Source organism: Diorhabda sublineata, chromosome 11 (assembly GCF_026230105.1).
Source record: "Diorhabda sublineata isolate icDioSubl1.1 chromosome 11, icDioSubl1.1, whole genome shotgun sequence".
Taxonomy (NCBI): Eukaryota; Metazoa; Arthropoda; class Insecta; order Coleoptera; family Chrysomelidae; genus Diorhabda; species Diorhabda sublineata.
In genome coordinates, this window is record NC_079484.1 from 4432963 (window position 1) to 4456973 (window position 24011).

Sequence of the window (24011 nt, forward strand, 5' to 3'; positions counted from 1 at the left end):
AATCACATAACTTTGATGGTACAATTTTCATCTGAAAAAACTTTTTACAAACAGCAAAAGATACTTTAGCATTTTACAGTTTTATATTTACATGAACTCGGAACAAATCAACACAGATTAGGCCAAAAATGTTCTGTGAATTACTCTTAGTAGCTGTCTCAAGTAAACCAACCCCTAAGTATTAAAATATTAACTGAACTGTAACAGTAAAGCCCTATTTACACGTGTTTGATGAACAGGTGTTAAGATTTTAGAGATGCAATTATTGAATCGCCGTTAAATGTGTAGTTAATAATATAAAGAAAAATATTAGAAGTGGAACGCGAAATAGATATAAAAGGCTATGGAAGAGAAAATGAAAAACTATACACGCGTTAAATGTGTGAATAGGCCATAATACTACTAACATTACAGTAATATCAATAGAGAAATCTAAGAAAACAGCTGTTCTCCATCAGACTAGTGGCCGCGGGATCAACAATCGATTCTCTTGTATGTACTTGTCTTAGCTTTTCTTGATTTTTTTCGGTGGTGAGTTTTTTCGTGTTGTTTTTTGCTTTATGGTGTTATGAGGGCTCCATAAATACTGTTAGTCTGTAAGTAAGCTTTCAAGCAATTTACAAAATTTAGGGACAGTTTTGTATCTTCTGTGCTTGAATTAACGAGAGTTTTTTGGACTTGAGTTTTAACTATTGCGTTCAAGTCGATCAAACATGAGTGAATACTTCATAAGATTGCAAAGTGATAACCCAGTGGCAGCTGAGAATTACAAGGACAAATTCAAAGCTTTAGGTAGAGTTTCATTAGTTGAAAATAGCTTTAGTGAGAATATACTTTATTTACCGATTGCCTACACTCAGAAAAACAGTGTATAGTGAAAAAAAGACTAGAAAATCTGATATTTTGTATTGACTTTTAGGTTATATTTTTGTCCCGCGGTTTTAACAATCTTTTTCTATATCCGTTTCAAATTACTCTTCATCAATATAGTTTTTAGTATAATCTGTGTTATTTGCGTAATAAATATATTTGTAAATACATAGTAATAATGTAAAAATGGATTGAAAGATATGTTCTCTACGTTTACAAAATTTATATAATTTTGTCTTGAGGAAGTTATTTGTGCGACCAATTTCATCATCAAATTTTTCTTGCTATTTTTATCTAGTTGCAAGAATTACCAAAAATATCAAAAATATCTAATTTGTGGACTGGACAACTCCCCTTATAAAGTTATTTCTATATAAAAAGTTGCTGGAATTTCTGGAACCATTGACGATATTTATACTGAACACACTGTTTACACTACCACTACACCAACACTGACAATTACACTGTCTGACGCGCGTTTCGATAACCAAGTTTACGTCTTCAGAGACTGAAGGTAAACTGAGTCTTAATTAAGACGATAACTTGGTTATCTAAAAGCGCGTTAGACAATGTAATTGTCAGTGTTGGTGTAGTGGTAGTGTAAACAGTGTATTAGTATAAAACGTTGGGTGAAATACATTGGCGTTATTCACGTCATGTTTTTTACGCGAAATACAGTAAACTATCTAAAATTACCATCACGTCAGATGTCAAAAGATACATTTTTGACATTATACACAAATATGAGGTTACGTTCCAATAATTTTTCTGATTTATATAAAAAAATTGATATTTGATTAAAAATATACGGAAATATAAGTATGGGTACAATCAGCTCAAAGAAATCTGTAAAATATTTTTCTTAGCTCACATTTTATATACCTATCTATCTATATAAGCCTCATTTTCTCTATTTTAAATAGTTGCGTCCGTTTGGGTCCAGCGATTTTTTTGAAATCATCTCAACAAAGCAGTTGCGGTCCTAATTTTTTCCTCTTTTAGTCCAAGGTCTCCAATATATTGATGTTTTATTCCATCAGTCGTCTTTTAATCTTAAGGTACGTCCTGCGAATTTCCACTCTAACTTTGTCACCTGTCATACCTACCAGTTTTATGTTTAATGTCTTTTTTATTGTTTACACTATTCTATCAATGATTTCCTTTGAGGATATCCAGTTTTGACAACCATATGTTATGATATGGATTATATATTGAAGACTTGTAGGATTTATGAACTTATATTCGGTTATATTTGCTGTCGACTTTCCACTACGACGTAGTGACTACATAAACCTGGAACGAGACAGTAGACTGATTCTAACCACAGTTTCCAGTTGAAAACATACTATTTGAGAGTAAATCAATTTTCCATTATGACAAAGTTATAATTTAAATTGTTTGTCCTGATTACAAATTAGAAATTTTCGTAGATACAACAAGAATAGACTTTCGAGTCTAATATAAATATATAAGCTAAAACTGAAATATATTTGTTTTTAAAATCTTATAATAACAAGTGAAGTATAATAAATCATTTAAGTTTTGGTCTCGTTTTCTTACTAAAAGGAATATAGTGACATATTTTTAAGATGTTCCTAAAAAATCACAATGCCAGGAACACATTATCAAACTACCTATTGTTGCTTTAACGATTATTTACATCATTTTATACTCATCGAATAAATTAAATAAATAATCTCGAGTGGTTAATTGAAGGGCACAACTAAATTCAAGATACATATATATATATACAAAGTAGGTAAGTATACAATTTATTATTATTTTTTCTCAGACCAATATCGATATACTGTTTTCACCAATGCACAATTTTTTGCATATAGAATATATAGGGCGACACAAAAAAAATTGCACCCTCGAATATTATGAGTTTTGTTCAAAACGGGAGACATCTACATTTCTATAATGGTTATTACAATGGAAATAATCGGTTCTAGAATTATAAACAAATTATAAACTATATCTTGAAAGAGAGTTCTGTTCAATTTTTTTTGTATACTTTCTTAATGGTTCTTCAAGATATCACAACACATCGAGAGTAATAATACTTTATTTATTACAATTTTTTTTAATCAATTAGTGGGAATTATAATCATTTTTTCACAACTTCTTGTCAATTGTTTTCTTAAATATTATATTTTCTAATAATAAAAATATAAAGGGCATCCACTAGATCAATGGGGCTAAATTTATGTCCCTACAGCACCAATAATCACCTCTAGAGAAACCTTACAAGACAAGGGGTGTTGAGAAATATATATTTTGAAGCTGCTTTCATTCTATTATATTTTCAAACGACTTTTTAATCCCGTTCAGTATTTTTTTGTAATCCATGGAATGAAACATGTTTCTATACACACTAATTGAGGTTTAAATACTAATAAATTTTATTAACATCAAAGGTGGAAACCTGTAGTATTTTTTAGATGGTCATTTTCGTGGACGTTAACTAGATTCTATGGAATGGCCATCTAGGTCGTCCGATTTAACTCCTTTAAAACTACAATAAATATTGAGACCCTTGTAGATTAAAACTGACCTGTTTCAGCACATAACTCGAGATATTCGAGGTGCAAATGCTGCTTGGTACACCCTGTATAGAATTTGAATCAGTTTGCTTTAGTACTAACAGAAGTTTCGATTCAATTTCAACAGTTTTTTTCACTAAATATTTTAGGTATTCGTCAGATGGGCTTAATCTAGCTAAATGACTTAAACTGGTGACCTTGGCGAATATAATTAAAAAAACTAACGATAGTAAATTAACGTTTACTCTATTAACAATACTGAACGGTTCTTTTCTGAATCCCTAAATGGAAATAATGGCTATTCATCCACATTATTAGCTTTCAATTGATTAGCGTCCTTTAATATGGTCTATGAAAAATAAATATCAACAATATTTCGATGTTAAAGCAAAATTTTAATGATTTTTGAACCAATAGCCACATTGTAAGTCATATAATACAAGAAAAACCATGCACTTGCTTCGGAATGCTTTCAGAAAATCAGGTATTTCATGACCCCTAGGTTACACACACATATTATAGCGTTGTACGTAAAAAAAAATGTTTCTGTGTGTTGCACATGCTCTCGAACGAATGGTCGCCTCTTTTTTGTGAAATATCGAAGCTTGTCTGTCATCTAAACCTGCGAAGAAGAGCTCACTCATATTAGGATAAATCAGAAGATTTAGTTGTTTGTTTTAAGAAGATAAACCGCAAAGTCCATCATATCTGTATCTCTATAGCTTTATGTAGGTATGTTAGTACCACTAGATACTAGTAGAAGCTAATACCAAGACGACTGAAGGAGTGCAGAAGGTCTGGTTTGATACTCACGTTCCGGTTTATTCTTGCATGATGGAACGCTAACTGAAACAATCATTTTTTTTATAACAAAATTTTATTAACAATCAGAACATTTATATACAATATTTGAGTTAATTTAGTCGTAATAATCTAGCATATATAATGTCTTGATGAGGTTTACTTCCAGTGATGTAACCTCTTATATCTCATACTAGGTCTATTGGCCATTTTTTTCAGTCCTTTTGTTTCTTGGTCTTGACAATTCCTTTAGTAGTGGATTTAGGTGGGTTTATATAGTTTTGTGATGTTTGATGATCGTTTCCTTTTGTACAGTGGACACTTCCAGATCCACGTGAATGGTATGATTTGATACATACCATAGTTTTGGAAGCGCAACCCCACAGCTCAATTCCATATGTCCATATAGGCTTGATGACAAATTTGTAGATTAAGACTTTGTTGTCAAGTGAGACTTTGGATTTTTTTTGTGATATTTCCAGTCAAGTTTTTTGTCCAGTTGGATTCCAAAGTATTTAGCACTATCTGCTTGTAATATTTCTGTATTGTTCAACTTAACTAGCTCTCATTAACTTTGATCCTTCAATTTTGTAATATAATTGATTCAGATGAGCCTGAACATTTTTCGTTGCTGTTTGTGGTTCTTGATTAGTAGAGACATTGACTGGGCAAAGTTAGGACTTTTCCTCATTAAATTTGGTTTGGAAGGTTCTGGTAAGATTTCAGAAATGGGTGGTAGTTTGATGGAAGAGTCCTTTTAATTTTGTATAGCAGTCCTTGATGCCACACTCTGTCAAACGCCTATCAGATATCGAGGAAAGCAGCAGAGCAGTAATCTTTGTTCTCCGGGGCTTTATTTATTTTCTGCGTGAGTCGGTGGACTTGTTGCACTGTCGAATGTTTCTGTATGAATCCAGATGGCAGGGGATCTATTCTTGTGGAGGTAAGTCTTCAGTTATTCTACGTAGAAGTAATTTTCAAGGAGGTTGGACATTGGCCGGTAAGATAACACCTTGGTTGAGTCTTTGTCTGGTATACCAATCAATATGATGTGTGCAACTCTATATGATTTTGGCCAGTAGAAATACTCATATAATAAAGAAATATTCTTCAATATCTTTCTTGGATGAAGATTAAAATAAGTAGAAATGTCAAATTTTCATTTGCTCTCAAAAAATTATAAAAGAAACTAATTTTAAATCAGAAGGGATCTAAAATCAAGAAAGTTTAGAAGCATAAATAAATATTTCGATATAAGTTATCAATGAACAACATGTTTATACAACTTTTTTAAAATAAATTCATTTTGATTTTGTCGTAACTTGGGCGCTAATCAGTTGAATTATGATATTATAATAGTGGAGATTCTTCAAAGTGATCTCATTAGATGTCAAAAGGTCCATTATAAGAAAAAAATTGAGTCTAATGGGGTATTTCAATGTCATTGAAGTAAATCTCTATATAAACTGTATTTTAGTTTAGCTTAATTGTACTCATTACTTTATAATAATATTTAAGGAATCACCTATCACTAAAATATGAATAAAAATAAAATATATAATTTGTTGCTACTTTTTACGATCAGTACTAAATCAAAATGCTTCGAACTCTAATTTCGGTTTAGTAAATATCTTATAGGTTCGACAAAACATTTTTTAACACCCATATATTTGGGCAAGTCTTGTTATATACTTCAAAATCATCTAAACCTTGTAAGAAACAACACATTTTAGTTAAAATTCGTCATTTATACAAACTAAATTAAAAATCTAGTAGAAACTATCCTAATGTAGAATGAAACTTTTGATTCGAAATATTTTTGACAGTCATATCTTTAATCATTAAAGGTATTGTCACATCTCGAAAATAAATCTCGCAAAACAATCATTTCCAAAAATAGAGTGTTTCGTGAATATATTTTTTTTTAATTTTTATATCTTTTTTTTATTGAAATTAATCGTTTGGGGAAATATGTCACTACAATCGTGCAACTATTTCCAAATTAGCAGCACAATGTAAAAAAACGTGACCAATACAAGAAACATTTTCATAAAATCTGACAAAAAATCCAACAGCGAAAAATGTTCCCAAAAAACGACACAGCATTCTTCTTATCCACAAAATATCACGCATTCAATAACGAGCGCTACAGATCTGTACAGAAAAAGTCAGTCAAATAATCAGCCCCATTATCACTATATTTGAAATATTTTGTGCCGTTTCAAGTAAAAGTTATTAAAATGTTATAATTTTGTGATTAAAAGACCTTTACTGTACAGATCTGCAAACCACCAAACCGAAGCATGACCAAAAATTGATGCTGTAAAAATGTCTTTATTTAGGTAAATTGTAAAACTTGTTTAAACTCGTTTTTATCTTGTTTGTCCCAACGCGTCCGTCGACGCTCAGCCTGTACTATGTTAGTAGCTTGAAGAACATAATTGCCAAAGAGATGTTGATGAATAGAACTACAAGGACCAACTGTTGGCGCGAGAACCAGTCCTGTAACATTTGAAAATATTTCATACATACAATCATTAGAAATTAATAAACAACTTAATATCTTATACTTCAAAATACAAGGATTATCTTAACAAACTATATCTAATAATAAGAAATCATTTAAACTAGTGGATAACACCGACAAAACTGTGACTGTCAAAATCGTAATCGTGGTTTACCCTCTTAGCGATATAGAGTCCATCATTTTCTTACTTTTTATACTACAAGCTCTCGTGCTATGCTTTTATATCATACAACAAAATTTTCATAGTTTGGTTGGCCTCTCTGCACCTATACCTAGAGCATGACTCTGCATCTCATTATTCTGCCTCCACTAAACTTCGAGGCTGTTTTTGGGCTTTTTGTCCCATTTTCCCAAGGTGTTAGCACTACTTCTTCAAGTTTGAAATAGACAGGATATTCGCAGAGTAGATGCTCCGCTCTCTCTACATCTTGCTCACAGAAGTTGTCGTCTTCTGTCATACCTATCGTCTAATATGACTGACCGGTGACCGGTGAGTCAGAAAAGCATTTTCGTGTCGTCAGTAAGGCTACGTCTGATTCTTTGGCCATCTGTTACGTTTATTGTTGATATGACACCTCAAGAGGCAACAATAGGGCTCTGGTCCAAAATATATAGAGGTTGTCCCTTTTTTGGCAGTCAATTGCTAACAACTTTACCAGAAAAAACGGTGGTATGAAGGTCCTCTAGCTTCGAACCAACTGGATACCGGGTAAGCGCACTTCGAGCATTCCGAAGATCTGGTTGACCCATGATTGGTGGTTATTTATTATGATTTTGTGTGCTATAAATTTGGTCCATTAGTTTGACTACTTTCTAGCTTTATCGGTTCAAGAATCTTTACGTGCTCTCTTAGATAATTTTGTTGAAAAACGATGAGCCCGAGTTTACAATTTTGACGTTTGTAATACAAAATATGTAAGAGAAATTATAAGGGGAAATTACATTCTAAATATTGTCAGCCTTGTCGTATCGGTGTTGGAAGATTGACTATTGACAAATTATCAACCAGTTGTAAAGATATGGTAGCATCCCGATATTTCAAATTAGTAGTACTGAGTAATGAATATTTTCCTACGGGTTATATTTTCAATTTATTTTCTGGTAATTATTTGAAAAAAATTATAACGTGGCAACGATGCGAAATAACTGTCATTTTATGACTTATTCTATGTCAGTAGAATCAAGACTCCAACCTCAATTTCGTTTTAATATCTGGTTCAGCTGGGGTGTTGAGAATTTTCATTATTAATACTTTCTGCTACTTTTATATGAAATATGTCGTTATTAATATTCCTAGAAACGAAACTGAAGTTGCTTCCTTTAGTTTCGTCCTTTTTTATATCGCATTTTAGGAATCTGTCACTGAGTAGATACGTCGGGAACTTGAAAGTTCTTAGAGAAATGTGACTGATGTTAACAGCTTCCGGAGTTTTATATTTTTGTATCTTCTTGAATATATTGTGTCACATTATGATCTATAGGGACTAACTTTTTCTAGTGTCATGACTGTTTACATCTCAACAAATTCTTCCATGTTAATCTAATAAATATATAAATATCATGCAGTGTATATTCATATTTCTATATCCTACAACAATCAACATAAAATGCAGTCTCATATACCAAGCCAGGTTCGAACCAATAAAACCGCATCATGCTTGTGGTTTATTTTAAAGCTGAAAGCTTTTAGCGTTGTGCGCTTTCACAGAACGTCTTTGATGTTTTTATAATTGCGATGGCCTAGCAAAAACTGTACTTTCTATAAATAAAATTTAACAATATTGGGATACACTTTGTCGTCAATATTAAACAGTTCGTGGTATACACAGAGTATGACTGATTATTTTATAACCAAAACGTAAATTGAACTACTATCTAATTTCACTTTGACTGTGCATAAACGAAAAACGAAGGGCGTTCTTTGTGCTCTAAAATCGATATATATTTATATTAATAATACAAAAAGTTGAGTGAGGTTAAGTTCTTTATTGTTTAACGTATGTCGCAATAGTTTTGGCACAAAATTTAGGAGTTTTAACAAAGGTTGTAATCATACAATATCAAAATGGCTTTGTAAACAAACAATTGTTGATTTTTTTGACATAAGTCCTTCTTTATACCACTCGCATTTAAATAGTATGTGTTTTTTAAAACTAAAATATTTAATGCAGAAGCATTTACCGTGCTATAGCCGAAGGTGAAGTAGATGTACCATATATGAACCTCTCAAAAACTGGATAACCAAGAATTTTCACCCGAGAAAGAGCAGAAATATTGGTAAGAAAAGCAAAAGACAAATTCGAGGTTTCCGTAAGAAAATTAACCTAACCTAACCTAACCATACTTTAAAGAGTATCGTATTGTGGAAATCGGCAAGAAATGGTCAAAAATACCTAAAAAGTCGAAAGTGTCATAAATATATCCCAAATCATTTACCACGGATACCAAGACGTTGTCGCCGAACCTTTCTTTGTGTGTTATCGATCAAAATCTAAAGAAATTTGAGTTTAAAGTTCGCTTCTTTAACATGGGGTTTTGTGGTAGCCATAGCAGAATTATTGGATTACAAATTTAATCAGAATTTCCAATATATAAATTTGATTTGCATGAAATTAATCTTTCTAGTGGTATCAGTCGTTATAGCGTTATATCGAACAAAGTTTTTAGCTAAAAATTACTATAATTAAATGCATATCCAGTAACTGAGCTGACATTAGGAAAACGACAATATTGTTTCTATCACTCAATGGAAGCGCGCGAAATTTAACCACATTCTTTTACAGTTTCTTTTTGATTTTGTTTAGGTTAGGTTAGGACGATTCTGAAAGGTATATCAACAGCTGCCTCACTAGATTAGTTGATTTTGGAAATGTTATAAGATTTTGGCGTCCTGACATTATGCAAAATCGGTCAAAATTGGCTACATCAAAATAATATACCTTTTGTACCAAAACCAGATATCCCCTAATTTACCTCAGGCCTCTCAGCCCTGTCCAAAAAGACTTTTGAGCACTTTTATATCGCATAGTGGATGCCACCATTTATCAGAGGTGGAAATTATTTTATTAAAAATAACCCCAGAACAAATGGCGTGCGGTTGTCTACCTGGCACAGTATATTACCAGCCAAGGTTAACTCATATTCACGATTCAACACTGATGATTTTTTGCAAATATTAAAATACTTTTTGGGTTATTAAGAAAAAATGTTTGTTTTAAAGGTTTTTCATAAAAGCTTGAGAAGTATATTTTTCAATTATAATTAATTTAAAGTGGTTATTGAAAGCATTTTTTTTTTTAAATCAAATAATGGGAAAACGATACATTTTATAAAAAATACTCACTGAATACTTTTCAAAGTACTCAGAAGTACCTATAAAATGGATTCTAGAAGAAGCTGATAGCATCAAAATTGAGCAAGTTATGATGAAAATAAGAGAAGCCTTTCAAAATTTTCGGTTTACGTGCTATCAAAAATAACAGAAATTAAAAAAGAGAAATTTATGAGTGAGGCTTATATTCTTAGTAGTAATCTGAAGCTTAATAAGACTAATATTAAAAAGACAAAGATTCAGTATCATTCACTGAGAGAAACATCAGAATGTTCAACTGATTCTAATCAAGTCTAATACCAGACTTAAATATGAAGATATATCACTTCAACAATATTAATAACTCTAATATATTAGAGATTGAGGCCTTTTATGCGATGAACTTCTTATTAATATGATGGTTTATATCTATTACTTCGGCAACCAAAACTTGGTTACTCAATTTATCGCTTAGATAGTTAATTTCATTTTATTTTTACTTCTTTTGGTTCTATTTTCAGAACATGAATTGCTACTCTTATTTTCCGAAGTAAAACGAAAGTGGCAAAACATCTATTAGGACTAGTGGGGCTTTTTGAATTTCGTTTTCCATAATAGAAATCATTTTTGATTCATCTACATATAGAATCGTACCTAGTCATGCATTTTTAGATATTTTGCTACTTTTTCAACTATATTAGCAGTCCATGTAACTAAATAGTTGTGTACTCTGGAGAGAGAAGGTACTGAGTCCATAACTCTCCGTAGAACCACCATTGTTATTTATGTTATGTATAAAACAAAGGAAATGAATATAATTCTACAGTTTAGGTAATAAAAGTCTTGATGTGGTTCAAAGACATTCTGTATGTATTAAGACGCCAGCAGAAAATCTACTCAAGCTTCAATTCTTTTAGCAAAACGTTGGACTGAACCTAGGTACATTACCAACAGAGACATTAAAAAACGGCGTTCACAACACTGACTTTAAATGTACATTTAGAGAATTTCAATATCAATGCTAAAAACATCGAAATCTTTCATATCTAATCAGAAACTTTTATTACTTTACACATTACTGAAATAATAAACGCTCCGTATGTCAAATCACACCAAAAGAGCCGCATATTTCTCGCGAAACACAATCTACAAACCCCTAACCTAAAACATATTTGTGGTTCTTAAGCTGACACACAGATGGCGCTACTAATATTAAATCCATATATTTCTATCCTTCATAAAACATATCTGCCGAAGTATTAGATTGTGAGTTATAACATTTTGAGTGAAGCAGCTTACTTCGAGAAATGGACAAAAAGAAATTTCGCATTTGAAAAAAGTATCGCTTTTTGACAAGAAAGGCGAAAGCTTGGCTTGACAAACGTTTCTTAAGTGTGTATGCGAAGGCTCTGATCACAGTGGGTGCCCGGCAAGCTCATAATCGACTAAAATTAAAAACGAATTGATAATTCTGAGCAGTGTTTGAGTTCCATCGTAATAAACTTGAATTTCTCGTCGGTATTTGACATTTCTCATTAGACTCAAGCCATAGAAAGACGGAAAATTCGACTGTCAGAGTTATGGGATCAGTAATTCGAAAGGTACATTGTATAATATTAATCGACTATTTTAAACACTAACTAACACTACGTAGCGTTATTGGAGCGTTAGAAGGAAGAAATTGCGGAAAACGGCCTCATTTGAAGACAAAGAAACTGCTGTTTCATAAAGACGTTGCATTCTGCCGGAAATAAAGTCAAAATTGCTTTTTCTTCCCTTTCAGTCCCCCAGATTTAACCTCAGACATAAAGAGGATGCTGGTTAGATAGAAATTTTGCACCGATGAAGATGTTATCGCAGAAACCGAAGAATATTTTAAGGCTGAAGATAAATCGTACTACAAAAATTGAATAACCGCTATAATCGTTTTACCCACCCAAAGTCAATCATATTGAATAACAAAATCAAATTCTATGGGGAGAAAAAGATCTGCTAGCCTAAGAACTTTTTAACCCAACCACTACGTTAAGCGGTGTACTTTATCGATTTAACTTTAATTATGTATCAGAATCAGAAAAGTTTGTTTAAAATTGAACATACTGCAGTATTATAAATTTTTGAAACTTCAAACTTGATTTATATATTTAAAGGTTTTCGTTTGAATTTCATTGAAATATGGAACCATTTTTCTACGCCCCTGAACTTTTATGCATCTCTCTCATTTCATTCGCGTTATTTTGTAAACTTATTTGATTGATAATGTAGGTCGAGCATCGTTGATGAATTCGTTAAAAATTCTCAAATGTACATTTTTAACTACAACACATCGAATGCGTTGAACATAACCTACAAAAACATAATCAGAATTTTTTGAAAATTGTTACATACAAAGATATATAACGAGTTGCGTCCATTTATATAAGAGTAAAATTGAAATTTTATGGAATTTTTTTAATGAAATCTGTGGGTTCTCTATTACGAAGTTGTTCGCACAATCATTAAATTGCAGATATTTAAATACGCGTGTTCCAGTAAACAAATAAGTAATCTGGTCAAAAATAACTTGGCGAACTTTATATAGATGTTACACTTTCGTGCATACACATTTTTGGCGAGACGCAATCAACATTTTACGGACTAATAGATGTCAATTATTATGCCACGTAATCCTTAATTTATTCGTAAATTACAGAATTTTTAATGAAATATAATTGGATCAATCAATCAATCAGTCAATCAATCACGCTCTTACAATAATTCTACCGCATTGTAGAAATTTCTAGATTGTATAGTGATAGGCAACTTCTTTCTAGTAATTTCCATCCGTTTACAATTTTTTCCCAGAAATATCTAGACCACATGGCTACCCAATAATAGATGGAGCCATACGCCGACACCTTTTATACATAGCTTCCATTACATCAAATTATGACCGAACTCGTTAGATGGCGTGCAGCTGTGCACTCATCACATAGTTTCCACCAAGGACTCACACAATCCAATTTTGTAACATCACAAATTACAGCAATTGTGTAGCCATCATATGAAAGCTTATATTGTCAAAAACAATGGTCATATTAAGTCCAATTATCCGTTTCTCAAGCCACATTATTTATCGTTATGTTGCTTGTTGACATTTTCTTATAAAGAGAGGTAATGTCTTGTAATTTGTGACGTCAGAAGACAGTCTGACAGTTTTGTGGAAGAGACCTTGCTTTTCGACTAAGTTAAGTTATGATCGGCGCCGGCAGATGGCGAGCGGTTGTCTACCTGCCACAATATATTACAACAACTCTTATTTACGATTCAGTATAGGTGACATTGATAGTTTGTTAATAAATATGCACAGGAAACGTAATGTTCGTGTTTAGAAAATATAAATTAGTTTTTCTCTAGTAGCAATACGAACTTTAAATAATTTAGTTTAGATGCGTGGTTTAGACTTCTAGTTAATGTCAATTTGGTTAGAACAATTCTCATTCTCGTTAAAAATCTGATAATATGATTTAGCTTTTGATTAAATATTCACAAAATTTATACGAAATAAAAATAAACGCGTTTCATTGCACTTTTTGAGTTTCATTTCTTCTTTATTCACTTGTTTCATTTCATTGTAATCATAAGCATTATATTACTAGTGAATAAAATTAGATTATAATCACGGCATGAATATATGATCTTGTTAATTTATACGATTATGCGGATGTTCCTTCTACGTTCTAATTTAATGATCAGTTAAATGGACAGAACTCGAATTATATCTGTTTGTATAAAAACAGTGTCTAGAGCTAACATACCTATTGGATCTCTGTAATGCGATAGCAAAGAAAAACAGACAATTTACATGAATGAATTTTAGGATCAGTGTAACTCATTCTAAAGGGCTACTGCTTAAGTAAATCGGAACACCAATTTTTTTACTTATTTGTGTGCTGAATAATTTCGAATGTTTTTGAGGTGTTATTTGCGATTTATTCCAAAAGAAAGTTGACACAAGATATATATCTATTTATTATTTTCGTTTCAATTATTTTGATTATAAATTAAATTCTCATCATTCCTAGATAGAAATACTCATGTTATATTTGGAAGTTTTCTACGAGGTCTTAATGACATGTTGAATCATTATTTTAGTGATAACACCACAAAATTCTATTTCTTAATTAATTTTCGTTATTTCATATTGATTTCTTTGAAAATATGTATAACGACTACTAAGATGGTTCCATAAGTACCTGGCCCAATAAAGAAAACCATAAAAATTTCAGGCAAAAATATAATTATTTTTCAACGTTATCTGCTTTTAGCTCCATACATGTTTTATATCGATGTTCAATAATTTCGATACACTTTTCAAAATAATAATCGTCAAGTTTCTCAAAATAGCCATTTTTTCTATTTAGGGAACAAAAAATAATCCGATGAGGCTGAATCTGGCGAATTTTGGTTACTGCAATAACGAATGTATGAGCTGGTGCACTGTCTTGATCAAACAACACTTTCTTCTAAGCCAAATGCGGCCTTTTTGCTTGATTTCTTCGCTCAAACGTTGCAACGAGCTCACTTAATGAAAATTAACCCGTGTGCATCCCAAAAAACCTTGCCTGCACATGGAACGGTCTTTGCCTTCTTTGGAGCCGGTTCTCCCTATTCAGTTTATTCATTTGATTGTTCTTTTACTTCGAGTGTGAAGTGATGGACCCAGGTTTCATCCATGGTTATGAACGGGGCAAAAATTGGGCTCTATTTCTGTGAATCATTGCCAAGTACTTGATGGAAACATCTTCGCGATGCTTTTTTTGTTCCATTGCAGCACCCATCTTGCGCACAGCTTTCTCATATCCAAATTTCCAGTTAATATGCGATGTACCTCACTTTTTGAAGTGCTTACTATGTCTGCTAGCTCGCGCACTTTCAGTCGACGATCATCCAATACCGCTTTGTGGAATTTCTTCAACATTTCTGGCGTCGTCACTTCATTTGATCCACCATTGCGATGCTGGTCTTTGCAGATCGTACTGCCTCGTTTAAACACTTCAACCCAATATTTTACTGTTGGTAACGAAGAAGCAGTTTTACCCAGAGTATAATCTAGTTCAGCTTCTATTTCGGTTGCACTAAAGCCTTTCAAATAAAAGTATTGTATCACATAACAATGACCAATTTTGTCCATGTTTACAAATACAAGTTCACTATTAATGGCTGTCAAGTCTGTTAATAAGCTGGTTTATTATATCTTGTATCTATTTTTCTTCGTAAGATACTCCAATATGTATAAAAAGGCAAAAATTTTATGAAGATATCTTTTAGCTCTATAAATTTTCCCTAGCCTCTAGAAATTTTTTTACCAATTGGATCTTCATGTGGCATTGTTTTTTTATATTTATTTATATTTCAGCTTGTTTTATTTGTCTCAGCTGTAAAGTGCTGGGTGCATGTTTCATCCATTGTTATGAAGCAGAGCAAAAATTCTGCTTTGATGCTAGGAAACTTGCCTAAGCGCTGATTAGCACGAGTACCTCACTTTTCAAAATGAAACCTGGCGCATTTACAATCGACAGCACTAAATTTTTGTCTTGTTAATTCGATCAACCTTGTTTAAATTTTGTATCAGATGGGATGATGTCCTTTAAATATTATATTACCATTACTAATTCCCTATTAATAATTGTCTTCAAGGTTAAAACATTTGCGTTATAGATTTGGATATTTTCTAATATAGTAATATTTTTCAAACAATTAACGCTATCTCTTAGTCAGACCACCCAAATAGAAATTCTTCTAAATCTATAGATCACATTAATTGAAGTAGATTTTAAAAAAAAAAACATCGTAAACGAAAATTATTGAATTTGTTGAAAGCATCTTAAATCAACTTTCTTCGTATTAAATTTTCGATTTGTTTGAGTTGGTTAGCCCTTTTGAAAGATAGTACGACACTAACAGGTTTTTCACAGACTCTCAGATAAAACCTAGGTAAAGTCGAACTGAGAAATTAGTGCGAGGCTTTGTATTGATGTTAATTTCAAAATAAGTGTCGTTGTGTCTATATTAAAAAATGTATGAAGCCAATTGTTTTTGAATGGCCTAAGAAGTGGCTAAATTTTAGAAACTGCTGTAGAATTTAAGATATTCATTCAACAAATATATAAAGTAAAACAAAACGGAAGTAATACGTGACCAGCGACTGCCCTTGAAATAACCTTGAAGCTTTATACTTTTAGCATCAAATATAATTTTAGATTTGACACATTAATTTGATTCATAAATACCTTTCATGTTAGTAGGGCAAGAAGAAGTTATTATTAATTGAAATAGCTAATCACAATTTAAACAAGTGGTAAAAAATATTTTTTAGAAGGAAATCCTACATTCTACAGCAGTTAAAGAAGAAAACAAAACGACACAACACCGACTAAAAGTTGATCTAGTTCACACGATAGACTTCAACTTATAAAAGAAATTATTCATACAGTCCATCATCATTAATTCAAAAAAAACCTACCTTGACTTGGGGACTGAATAAGTAGAGGAGTGGATTGGCACGGAGTCTTTCGTAATCATCTTGTTGTCTTCTCATTTCTTCTCGGCGAGCCGAGCCCAAATAGGAAACTTCCTCTCTGGACATTGCGCCAGTCGTTCTGGGCAGCTCTTGAAAATCAGGCAGTGATTTCTTTCTCTGCAACGAAGTTTGAGTCACTAGGTTCTAGAAAAAAAAGACAATCATCTTGTAGTGGATGATATCGTATTATTAGTAAGGAAAATTTTTCTTCAAAAGGGACCAAAACGATTCCTCGTAAAAAGAAGAAGAATGTTAACATTTTTCGTCGCTACCTATTTTCAAAATCATGAGGGCATCAAGTATGTTTCTTTAAGAATTTGTATAATTACAATTTGACTGTTAAATGCTCAAACAACCAAATTTATTCATTATGCCAACTGTTATTTATACGTCGTAGTCAGGGTTCCCAACTTAAGGATTTTTCCCCTAAATTTAGGAGGGAAATATGAAACGGGATGTTTTTATGAGTGTTATATGTTTAGGGGTATTTTTAGGGATTTTTGTAACAAAGTTGCGTTACATAATATCGATTGGAATGTTACAAAATATGATTATGATTCGATCCATCCTGCAACGGAATGGCGAATCATGCACGACATGTCATTTAAAAAAAAATCAGAATCTGAAGAAAATGATTTGTTACTTGGAGTTTTCGATAATTTAAAAATAGAGAATTAAAAAAAAATGATATTGCTGAATGGAATTTATTATGTTATGGGGGAATCACTAGTAATTGTGGAGATTATAGGGGTTTTTGATTGGGGCATTAGGGAGATAAATTTTTGAGAGTTGGGAACACTGGTCGTAGTGTACTGTTAGACATAACCACTTTATGTCAACTGTTATTGCTATAAAAATAACTTGACGGATATTAATACTCTTACAAGAATTAAGTATTTATAGTTTAATAAAACTTTTATAAAGTATCATAGTGTTTATGATCAACGTTACATGGCGCAGTTAAAATGGAGATACATAGAAAAGATTACTAAGTAGAAATAAACGTTGCGGCATGGCTCATTGTGATTATGAAGAAGAAAGCGGTTTAAGTATTCCCTCAAGTATTCGAAGACATCAGTTGTTACCCTTGCAAGGAGATGGTTACATTAGGCCCTTCATAATCACAGAAAACACATAACTTCCTTGAGGTTATTATAACAAAAGCACGAAGTATTATTTAACTTTTAATTAGAAAAACTGACATGAATATTTTATGAGCAACAAACCGCCGCCATGTTACGCTCAGTACTTTATGTTTACGTTTTGCGCATGAAGAGGTCCTTATGACAAAATAATATACAGCTAGAATGCGTGGTGCCATCTACAAATTATGGTCTACACTAACTACTTCAGCTGTTGCAAAATAATCTTATTGAATTAGGATGAAATCTGTTTTTCTTCGAACACTCCTTCATCTATTTTTTAGTTCTCCATTGTGAACTCGTGTTATTGCCATAGACAAATTTTAAAGTTGCGATTTAATAGTTTTTTTAAAAGAGAAACAAAACTTTTTTGATCATATCCCGTACGTGGTGACTTGTCTAAACGACCATAATAGAAATAAAAATGTATAGATATGAATGTCCGCAGATTTGTCGTGTCTACAGGCTGTTATGGAACCGTTCCAAATTTTTTTAGTACAGCATAATAGATAAATATCGCTATTGTCTAAAAATAAAACATTCCAAAAGTTGAATAGCAAGAGATAATACACGTTTTTCTTCTCCTTTTTTTTCCTAGTAGTTGAATTATTCATACTACTATTTTTTGGCGAAGATAAGGTTGATTTACAAATACATGTTTATAACACGACATTTTAAATAAATTTTCACTGTAGTTAACATGAATTCTTCAAAGTCATGTTTGGAGTACGAAATAAACTCTTTACGCGCGGATCCAACTATACTATTTAAAAATTGATATACGAGGTATGATGAAAAAATATGGTGAATTAATTTTGATGTAAACAACTATTTACTTTAAATTTATAATTGAAATAACGAAAAAAGTACAGAAGAAGTTCCATTAATGTTAAAATTTGTCTATCGGGATGTATAGTAACCTTGAAGACTGGATTCAAATGGTATATGCGGTTTAAAAATGGTTAGTTTAGTAATATCGGGATGTAAATATACAAATAATCGACAAATTTGTTTCATAAACATTCTGAACACACTATTTACATTACCACTAAACCAACATTCACAATTACTCTGTGTTACACGCGTTTCGTTGACTGAGAGTACCTTCAGTCTCTGAAGACGATAACTTGGTTAACGAAACGCGCGTCAAATCTTGTAATTGTGAGTTTTGATTTAGAGGTAGTATAAACAGTGTGTTTACTAACGGTTCCAGAAATTCCTATTTAGTCATAAATGTCCGTACAGGACATTTTAACATATGTTTTGGAATTAAGACGAGCCATTCTAGAATTTTGTACAGTTATGGATTTAATCCGTCACCTTTCAACGGGATCCTAGACACGTATTATAAGTAGGAGGATCACCAGAAAATGGGAGCCGAAGTACAATGTTATGTAGCAGACGTTTCAGTCAAAACCGATCGGAAACTGGCAGACATGTGAGTGAGAGATTTAATTCTGCTCCAATCGTCTGTTTTTTATTAAGTAAAAGATATTTACTTTTCAATAAATATATAAGAATTAAAATATAATACAGTGACATAGCCACAGACATTTTTTCACAGCACCATTTCTTACTGTGGTAACAAAAAACTTGCGATGAAAAAATTTAAGACTCAACCGGTTTTATTTTTCTAACAAAGGATAGAAATAATGTTCATATATCAAATTTTGAGAAAATAATTCAAGAAAAACCGTATATGTATATTAAAACCGATTGCAGTTGGCTTTAAACAAAATTAAGGTATATTAAGGTATATTTCTTTTTAAATATTTAATTTGTATCAATTTTTTTGTGTTTTCACAAGTTTTTCTGTTAGATGCGTTCAAAAATTATCTATCTAATGGTATCAAAATGTTGATATAAAAAAATTTTATTCATAAGCAATCTCTTGAACTTGTTTCTTAACGATCCCTGTCATTCTCCTAGATTTTTTTGTGTCATTTTTCTAATCTATTTTCAAGTATTTTTACCATAATTTGGTAACATTCAAAAGTGCCATTCTGTCGTAGTTATTACATTCTTCCTTAAACCCATACTTGAATCAACAATAATCATATCCTTTCAGTTAGTTATTCTGTCTTCTGCTTTTTTATTATTCGTCACATGTTTTAAACATTCTGTCACTTCCTTTTATTTTGTACCGTTATAGCTAGAGCTTCCTCTTCATTAATTTCTTCCTCCGATTTTTGCTTGGTTCCTCTTTACCATCATACAGTATTTCTTCAAAAGGATGAGTAATTTATTTCTCCTTCTTTATACCCTATTAAATGTCCCTCTTTCCTTTCCAGAAACTTTCTTACTTCTAATACTTCTTTATTTTTATAAGCTTCTGAATATTAACTTTGGACAAATGTATAAAATAGCCAGGGCCGGATTAAGATTTATAAGGCCCGGGGCTAAAATAATGACGTGGCCCCCTTAAGGAATTCGGAAACCCGGAAATATTCACAAAATAATATCAATACGTTAGATTTGTGGTATCAACACATCAAAAAATACAGAATGATTTCCAAAATTGGGGCCCTCTTGGACCTGGGGCCCGGGGCTATACCTCCCCCAAGCCCCTGGCTTAATCCGGCACTGAAAATAGCGGTTTGAATAATTTAATGTTGTTCATTACATTTTGTACATGTGTAAGTTCGTAAGCAATTACTTATCACCTAAATTGATAAACAATAAAATCTCTGGTACAGTAATTAGTCAATGTTTCAAACAAAATTCCAATCAATAATGCCTCAATGTACACACTTATTCAATCCAAGTTTCATTTTATTATTTACGTCTTAGTGGTAATTATCAAGAAAATCAAACAATTTAGAAGTATATAATTCGTCAGGGATGCACTTTGACCTTTGACTTAGAGGTAAATTGCCTCCCATTATCATAATTTGGGCTCCACTATAAGCCTCTGCTACGGGACACCCCTTATATTCAACACAAGTTTGTAATTTTAAATAATTTTTTTTGTTATAGGAACTGGAGGTACATGAATCATATTTACTTAATTACTCGTAAAATACTGAAAATTTTTAATATCTAACGGTTGCAATTCTTATTTCATACTATTTGTGAAGAAAAGTAAAAACCAAATCCATCAAAAGTATAATGATTTCGACAGGAATGGGTACTTTGTATATAGTAGCGCTGGAGATATGCCATTAAATTCTTCAACTTGTTCTTCACCCATTATCTTGAATTTTTAAGAAAAACTTGAAATTATTTTTTATATGACACATCAACAACACAAAATTTGAAACTTTTGATTGTTAATCTAGTTTGTTTATCAGTGTAACCACCTTATTTTAATAATAAAATATAAACTACAAAGTTATTTGCACATCAGGTTGTTTTTTTTTAATATTTCATTTTGAATTGATTTTGTACAAGCGAAAACGCATTTGCACAATAAATTAACGACAATCGTTTATTTATTAGTTGCCGATATTCAATTTTCATGTTCTGCGCAGACAGAAGCCGACACTTAGACATATTCAGATAATTTAGTAAAGAACAACCTCAACAGGTGGCGAATCAATCCAACTTTCGGAAGCACGCCTAGCCAACAAAGCGGGAGAAAACATAAGATCTTCTTCTTCATCATCATCTCCTTGAAACCACTTCATTTCCTCAACGAACCGAACACATTCAACGAAAACAGCCGCGGAAACTTTCGGCTCGAACCTATTATATATACTGTGTTCTCGTGTATCAAAATTTTCCGATGCTAGCCAGTTAATTTGGCTTATATTGAGGTGGAAAATGTACTTGTTCTCGGAACAGTTACACTTATTTATTTTAAGTAAATTAAGACGAGACAGTATTTTCAATATTTATATTAATTTATAAATACGTATGTATTGATGAACGATATTATTATTTTTCAATATCATTGATAGTAAGTGTTCTGTTGGCATAAAAAATAACTACACTTGCCCATCTTTACACAAGGTGCAGGACCTCTGTTTTTAGATGCTCTTGACCCCCCTCCTATTTCGACAATCTGCCTAGTATCGTTTGTGGCTGCGAAGAGTACCGACGATACCGGGGACGCCGACGCCGACGACCCGTCATTCAAATCCAAAGCCAACTTTTACTAAAAATTTATTTTTAATTCTTCAGACCAGTTGCAAAATTTATCTCTTATGAGTAACATTGCATATCGATGACTTATTCAGATAAAAGAATTTAAGATTTCTAGTCTATTGGATTAATTTATTTTTTATTTATTTAAATCCTAACCATTGTTTACACAGTTGTCACATAACCTCAAAGAAACTTTCTAAATTCTGATACAAGGTTTTAGAGGGATACACAGATGTAGATAATGAACAAAATAATAATTGAAATGTAAAATTATCAAAAATAAAAAAAAACTATTTCAATATTATATATGACAGTAAGCTGGTAAATTTAGCGGAAACAAAATCGAGTCCATAACATATTTGAGATAGAAAGAGAGAGGTAGAAGATTTTGTTCACGTGGAACCGAACTGCTATTAGAGAGAAAAAGAAAATCGATATACCACACTCTATCTCTTACTACTCTATTCTAATTGGATAGCCATTACGTCGAAGATTCTAGTGGTGGGAACAGCAGAGGAATAAGAATCGAGTAGAAAGAGATAGAGAGTTATACACCATTGCTATTTCTCTCTTTTATGTCTGTACAATTCAACTCATATGCTGCTCTCTCTATATTTAATAGTAACTCTAAATTTTAAACACAATAGTTATTTGTATGTCAAGGACTGAAAGTGCTACTTTGTTCGACGAGTCTGAAAATTGCGAAGACGAGCGAAGCGAGCCGAGCAACAGACGAGCTCAACAAAGTAGTAGTTCAGCCGCGGCGTACACAACATTTTTTAGACGACGCATAAGATCCAAAACTTTTTCAATTACACTGAGGAAAGTAAATAAATAATAGAGAATTAAAAACATTTTGTTTATTGAACAATATAATGTCCAAAAAGATTACCGGGTATTTGTTTTCGCGCCACATTATAAATGGAGCCACGAAAGGGAGCGGGGAGGGGTTTGTGGCGTCCGCCATTTTGTGGAGTTTTGTACTTAATTATATTTGCAATGTCAATATTAATTTATTAATTATTTGCAAATAGTAATGTTGATTATACCTCCAGGACAATTATGAATATTTATTGGATTGGATGTAATATGTATATCTCTACAGATGTGTTTGTGATTTCGATACAATTTGTAAATGTGTTTGTGTCATCGAAGTGAAACTGTCAACTGTCAACATTGAAGTGACTAAAGTCACATTTGAGGAAGTTAAAATTTACTACTCCAGAGCGTTCCGAAAGCGTTTTGCAGTACGGAACTGTCACTTTCACTACATGGAACACTCAAAACGCAAGTTTCGGTATGTAAATGAATACAGAACGAACAACTTTCAGACGGCGTCGTCTAAAAAACTTATTTCTAAATATAAGTGAAGAAGGAGAATCATTCTGGCAGGGTTGCCAATACTAAGATATTCTAATACGGGTTTTCTCAATATTTTATGAGGTTTCTAAAATAAATTATTATGATTCTCAGTTTTTTGAATAGACGAATTCTATAACTTATATAAAATAAAGAGTTTTATATAATGGTATCAACAGCTAAAACGACGACGTAGCCCAATTGTTAGGGTAGTCCAATGGCGAGGTAGAGTCGGAGATGGAGGAGGTGTATCACGTGACGTCTCGGTTTTTGGTCGATTCAAGGACATCTGACTTCCTCCACTACAACGCCGTCTGCTACTCAGTATTCTCCACTCTAAAACCCACTCAATTGACGTTTTTTGTCCACGTTGTGTATTTTGAAAAACTAAGGTTATAGTGTTATTGAACTATGAACCTAATTCTTGTTCTTCAACGCAGACAGAGTGACATGCTTTTGTAAATATATGGAACAAAAAGTTTTAGATGATATCCTCATGTATTCCTGAAATAATCCTGCGTATTCCTTTTGTTGCAAACAACGATGGTAATATTCTATCGTGTCAATCTATGCGATATTATTTCTATCTTTTCAATCCATCTCTACCTCTACCTCTCCACCATGCGACTACCCTTAGTTTGGAACAAAAAAAATATAAATCCATTGTTGTAATTACGAATTTATTTTTATTCCCAACAACGATGGATTACTGAAGCTTGAATTCAGTTCTTATTGTTTTGTAGCTACTGCAGAACTGATGGTCATCTACAGTATGTCTCATTTATACTAAAAATTCATGTAAAATCCA

At 32.2% G+C, this 24011-nt stretch overlaps 1 protein-coding gene across 2 annotated transcripts in view; it reads right to left on the reverse strand.

Annotated features, from left to right (window-relative positions):
• Positions 1-532: 532 nt before the first annotated feature.
• The window catches only part of LOC130450192 (junctophilin-1), a 62477-nt gene continuing 38998 nt past the window's right edge, over positions 533-24011 (reverse strand). The window contains exons 1-3 of one of the 2 annotated variants that reach the window (XM_056788434.1): positions 21277-21452; positions 16560-16760; positions 533-6719 (exon numbers count right to left, since the gene is read on the reverse strand). In XM_056788434.1, the coding sequence (XP_056644412.1) occupies positions 6633-6719; positions 16560-16760; positions 21277-21384 (396 nt within the window). In that variant the 5' untranslated portion in view covers positions 21385-21452 and the 3' untranslated portion in view covers positions 533-6632. Of the gene's footprint in view, positions 6720-16559; positions 16761-21276; positions 21453-24011 lie in introns of those variants that run through there. The other variant, XM_056788433.1, reaches the window with a different exon arrangement.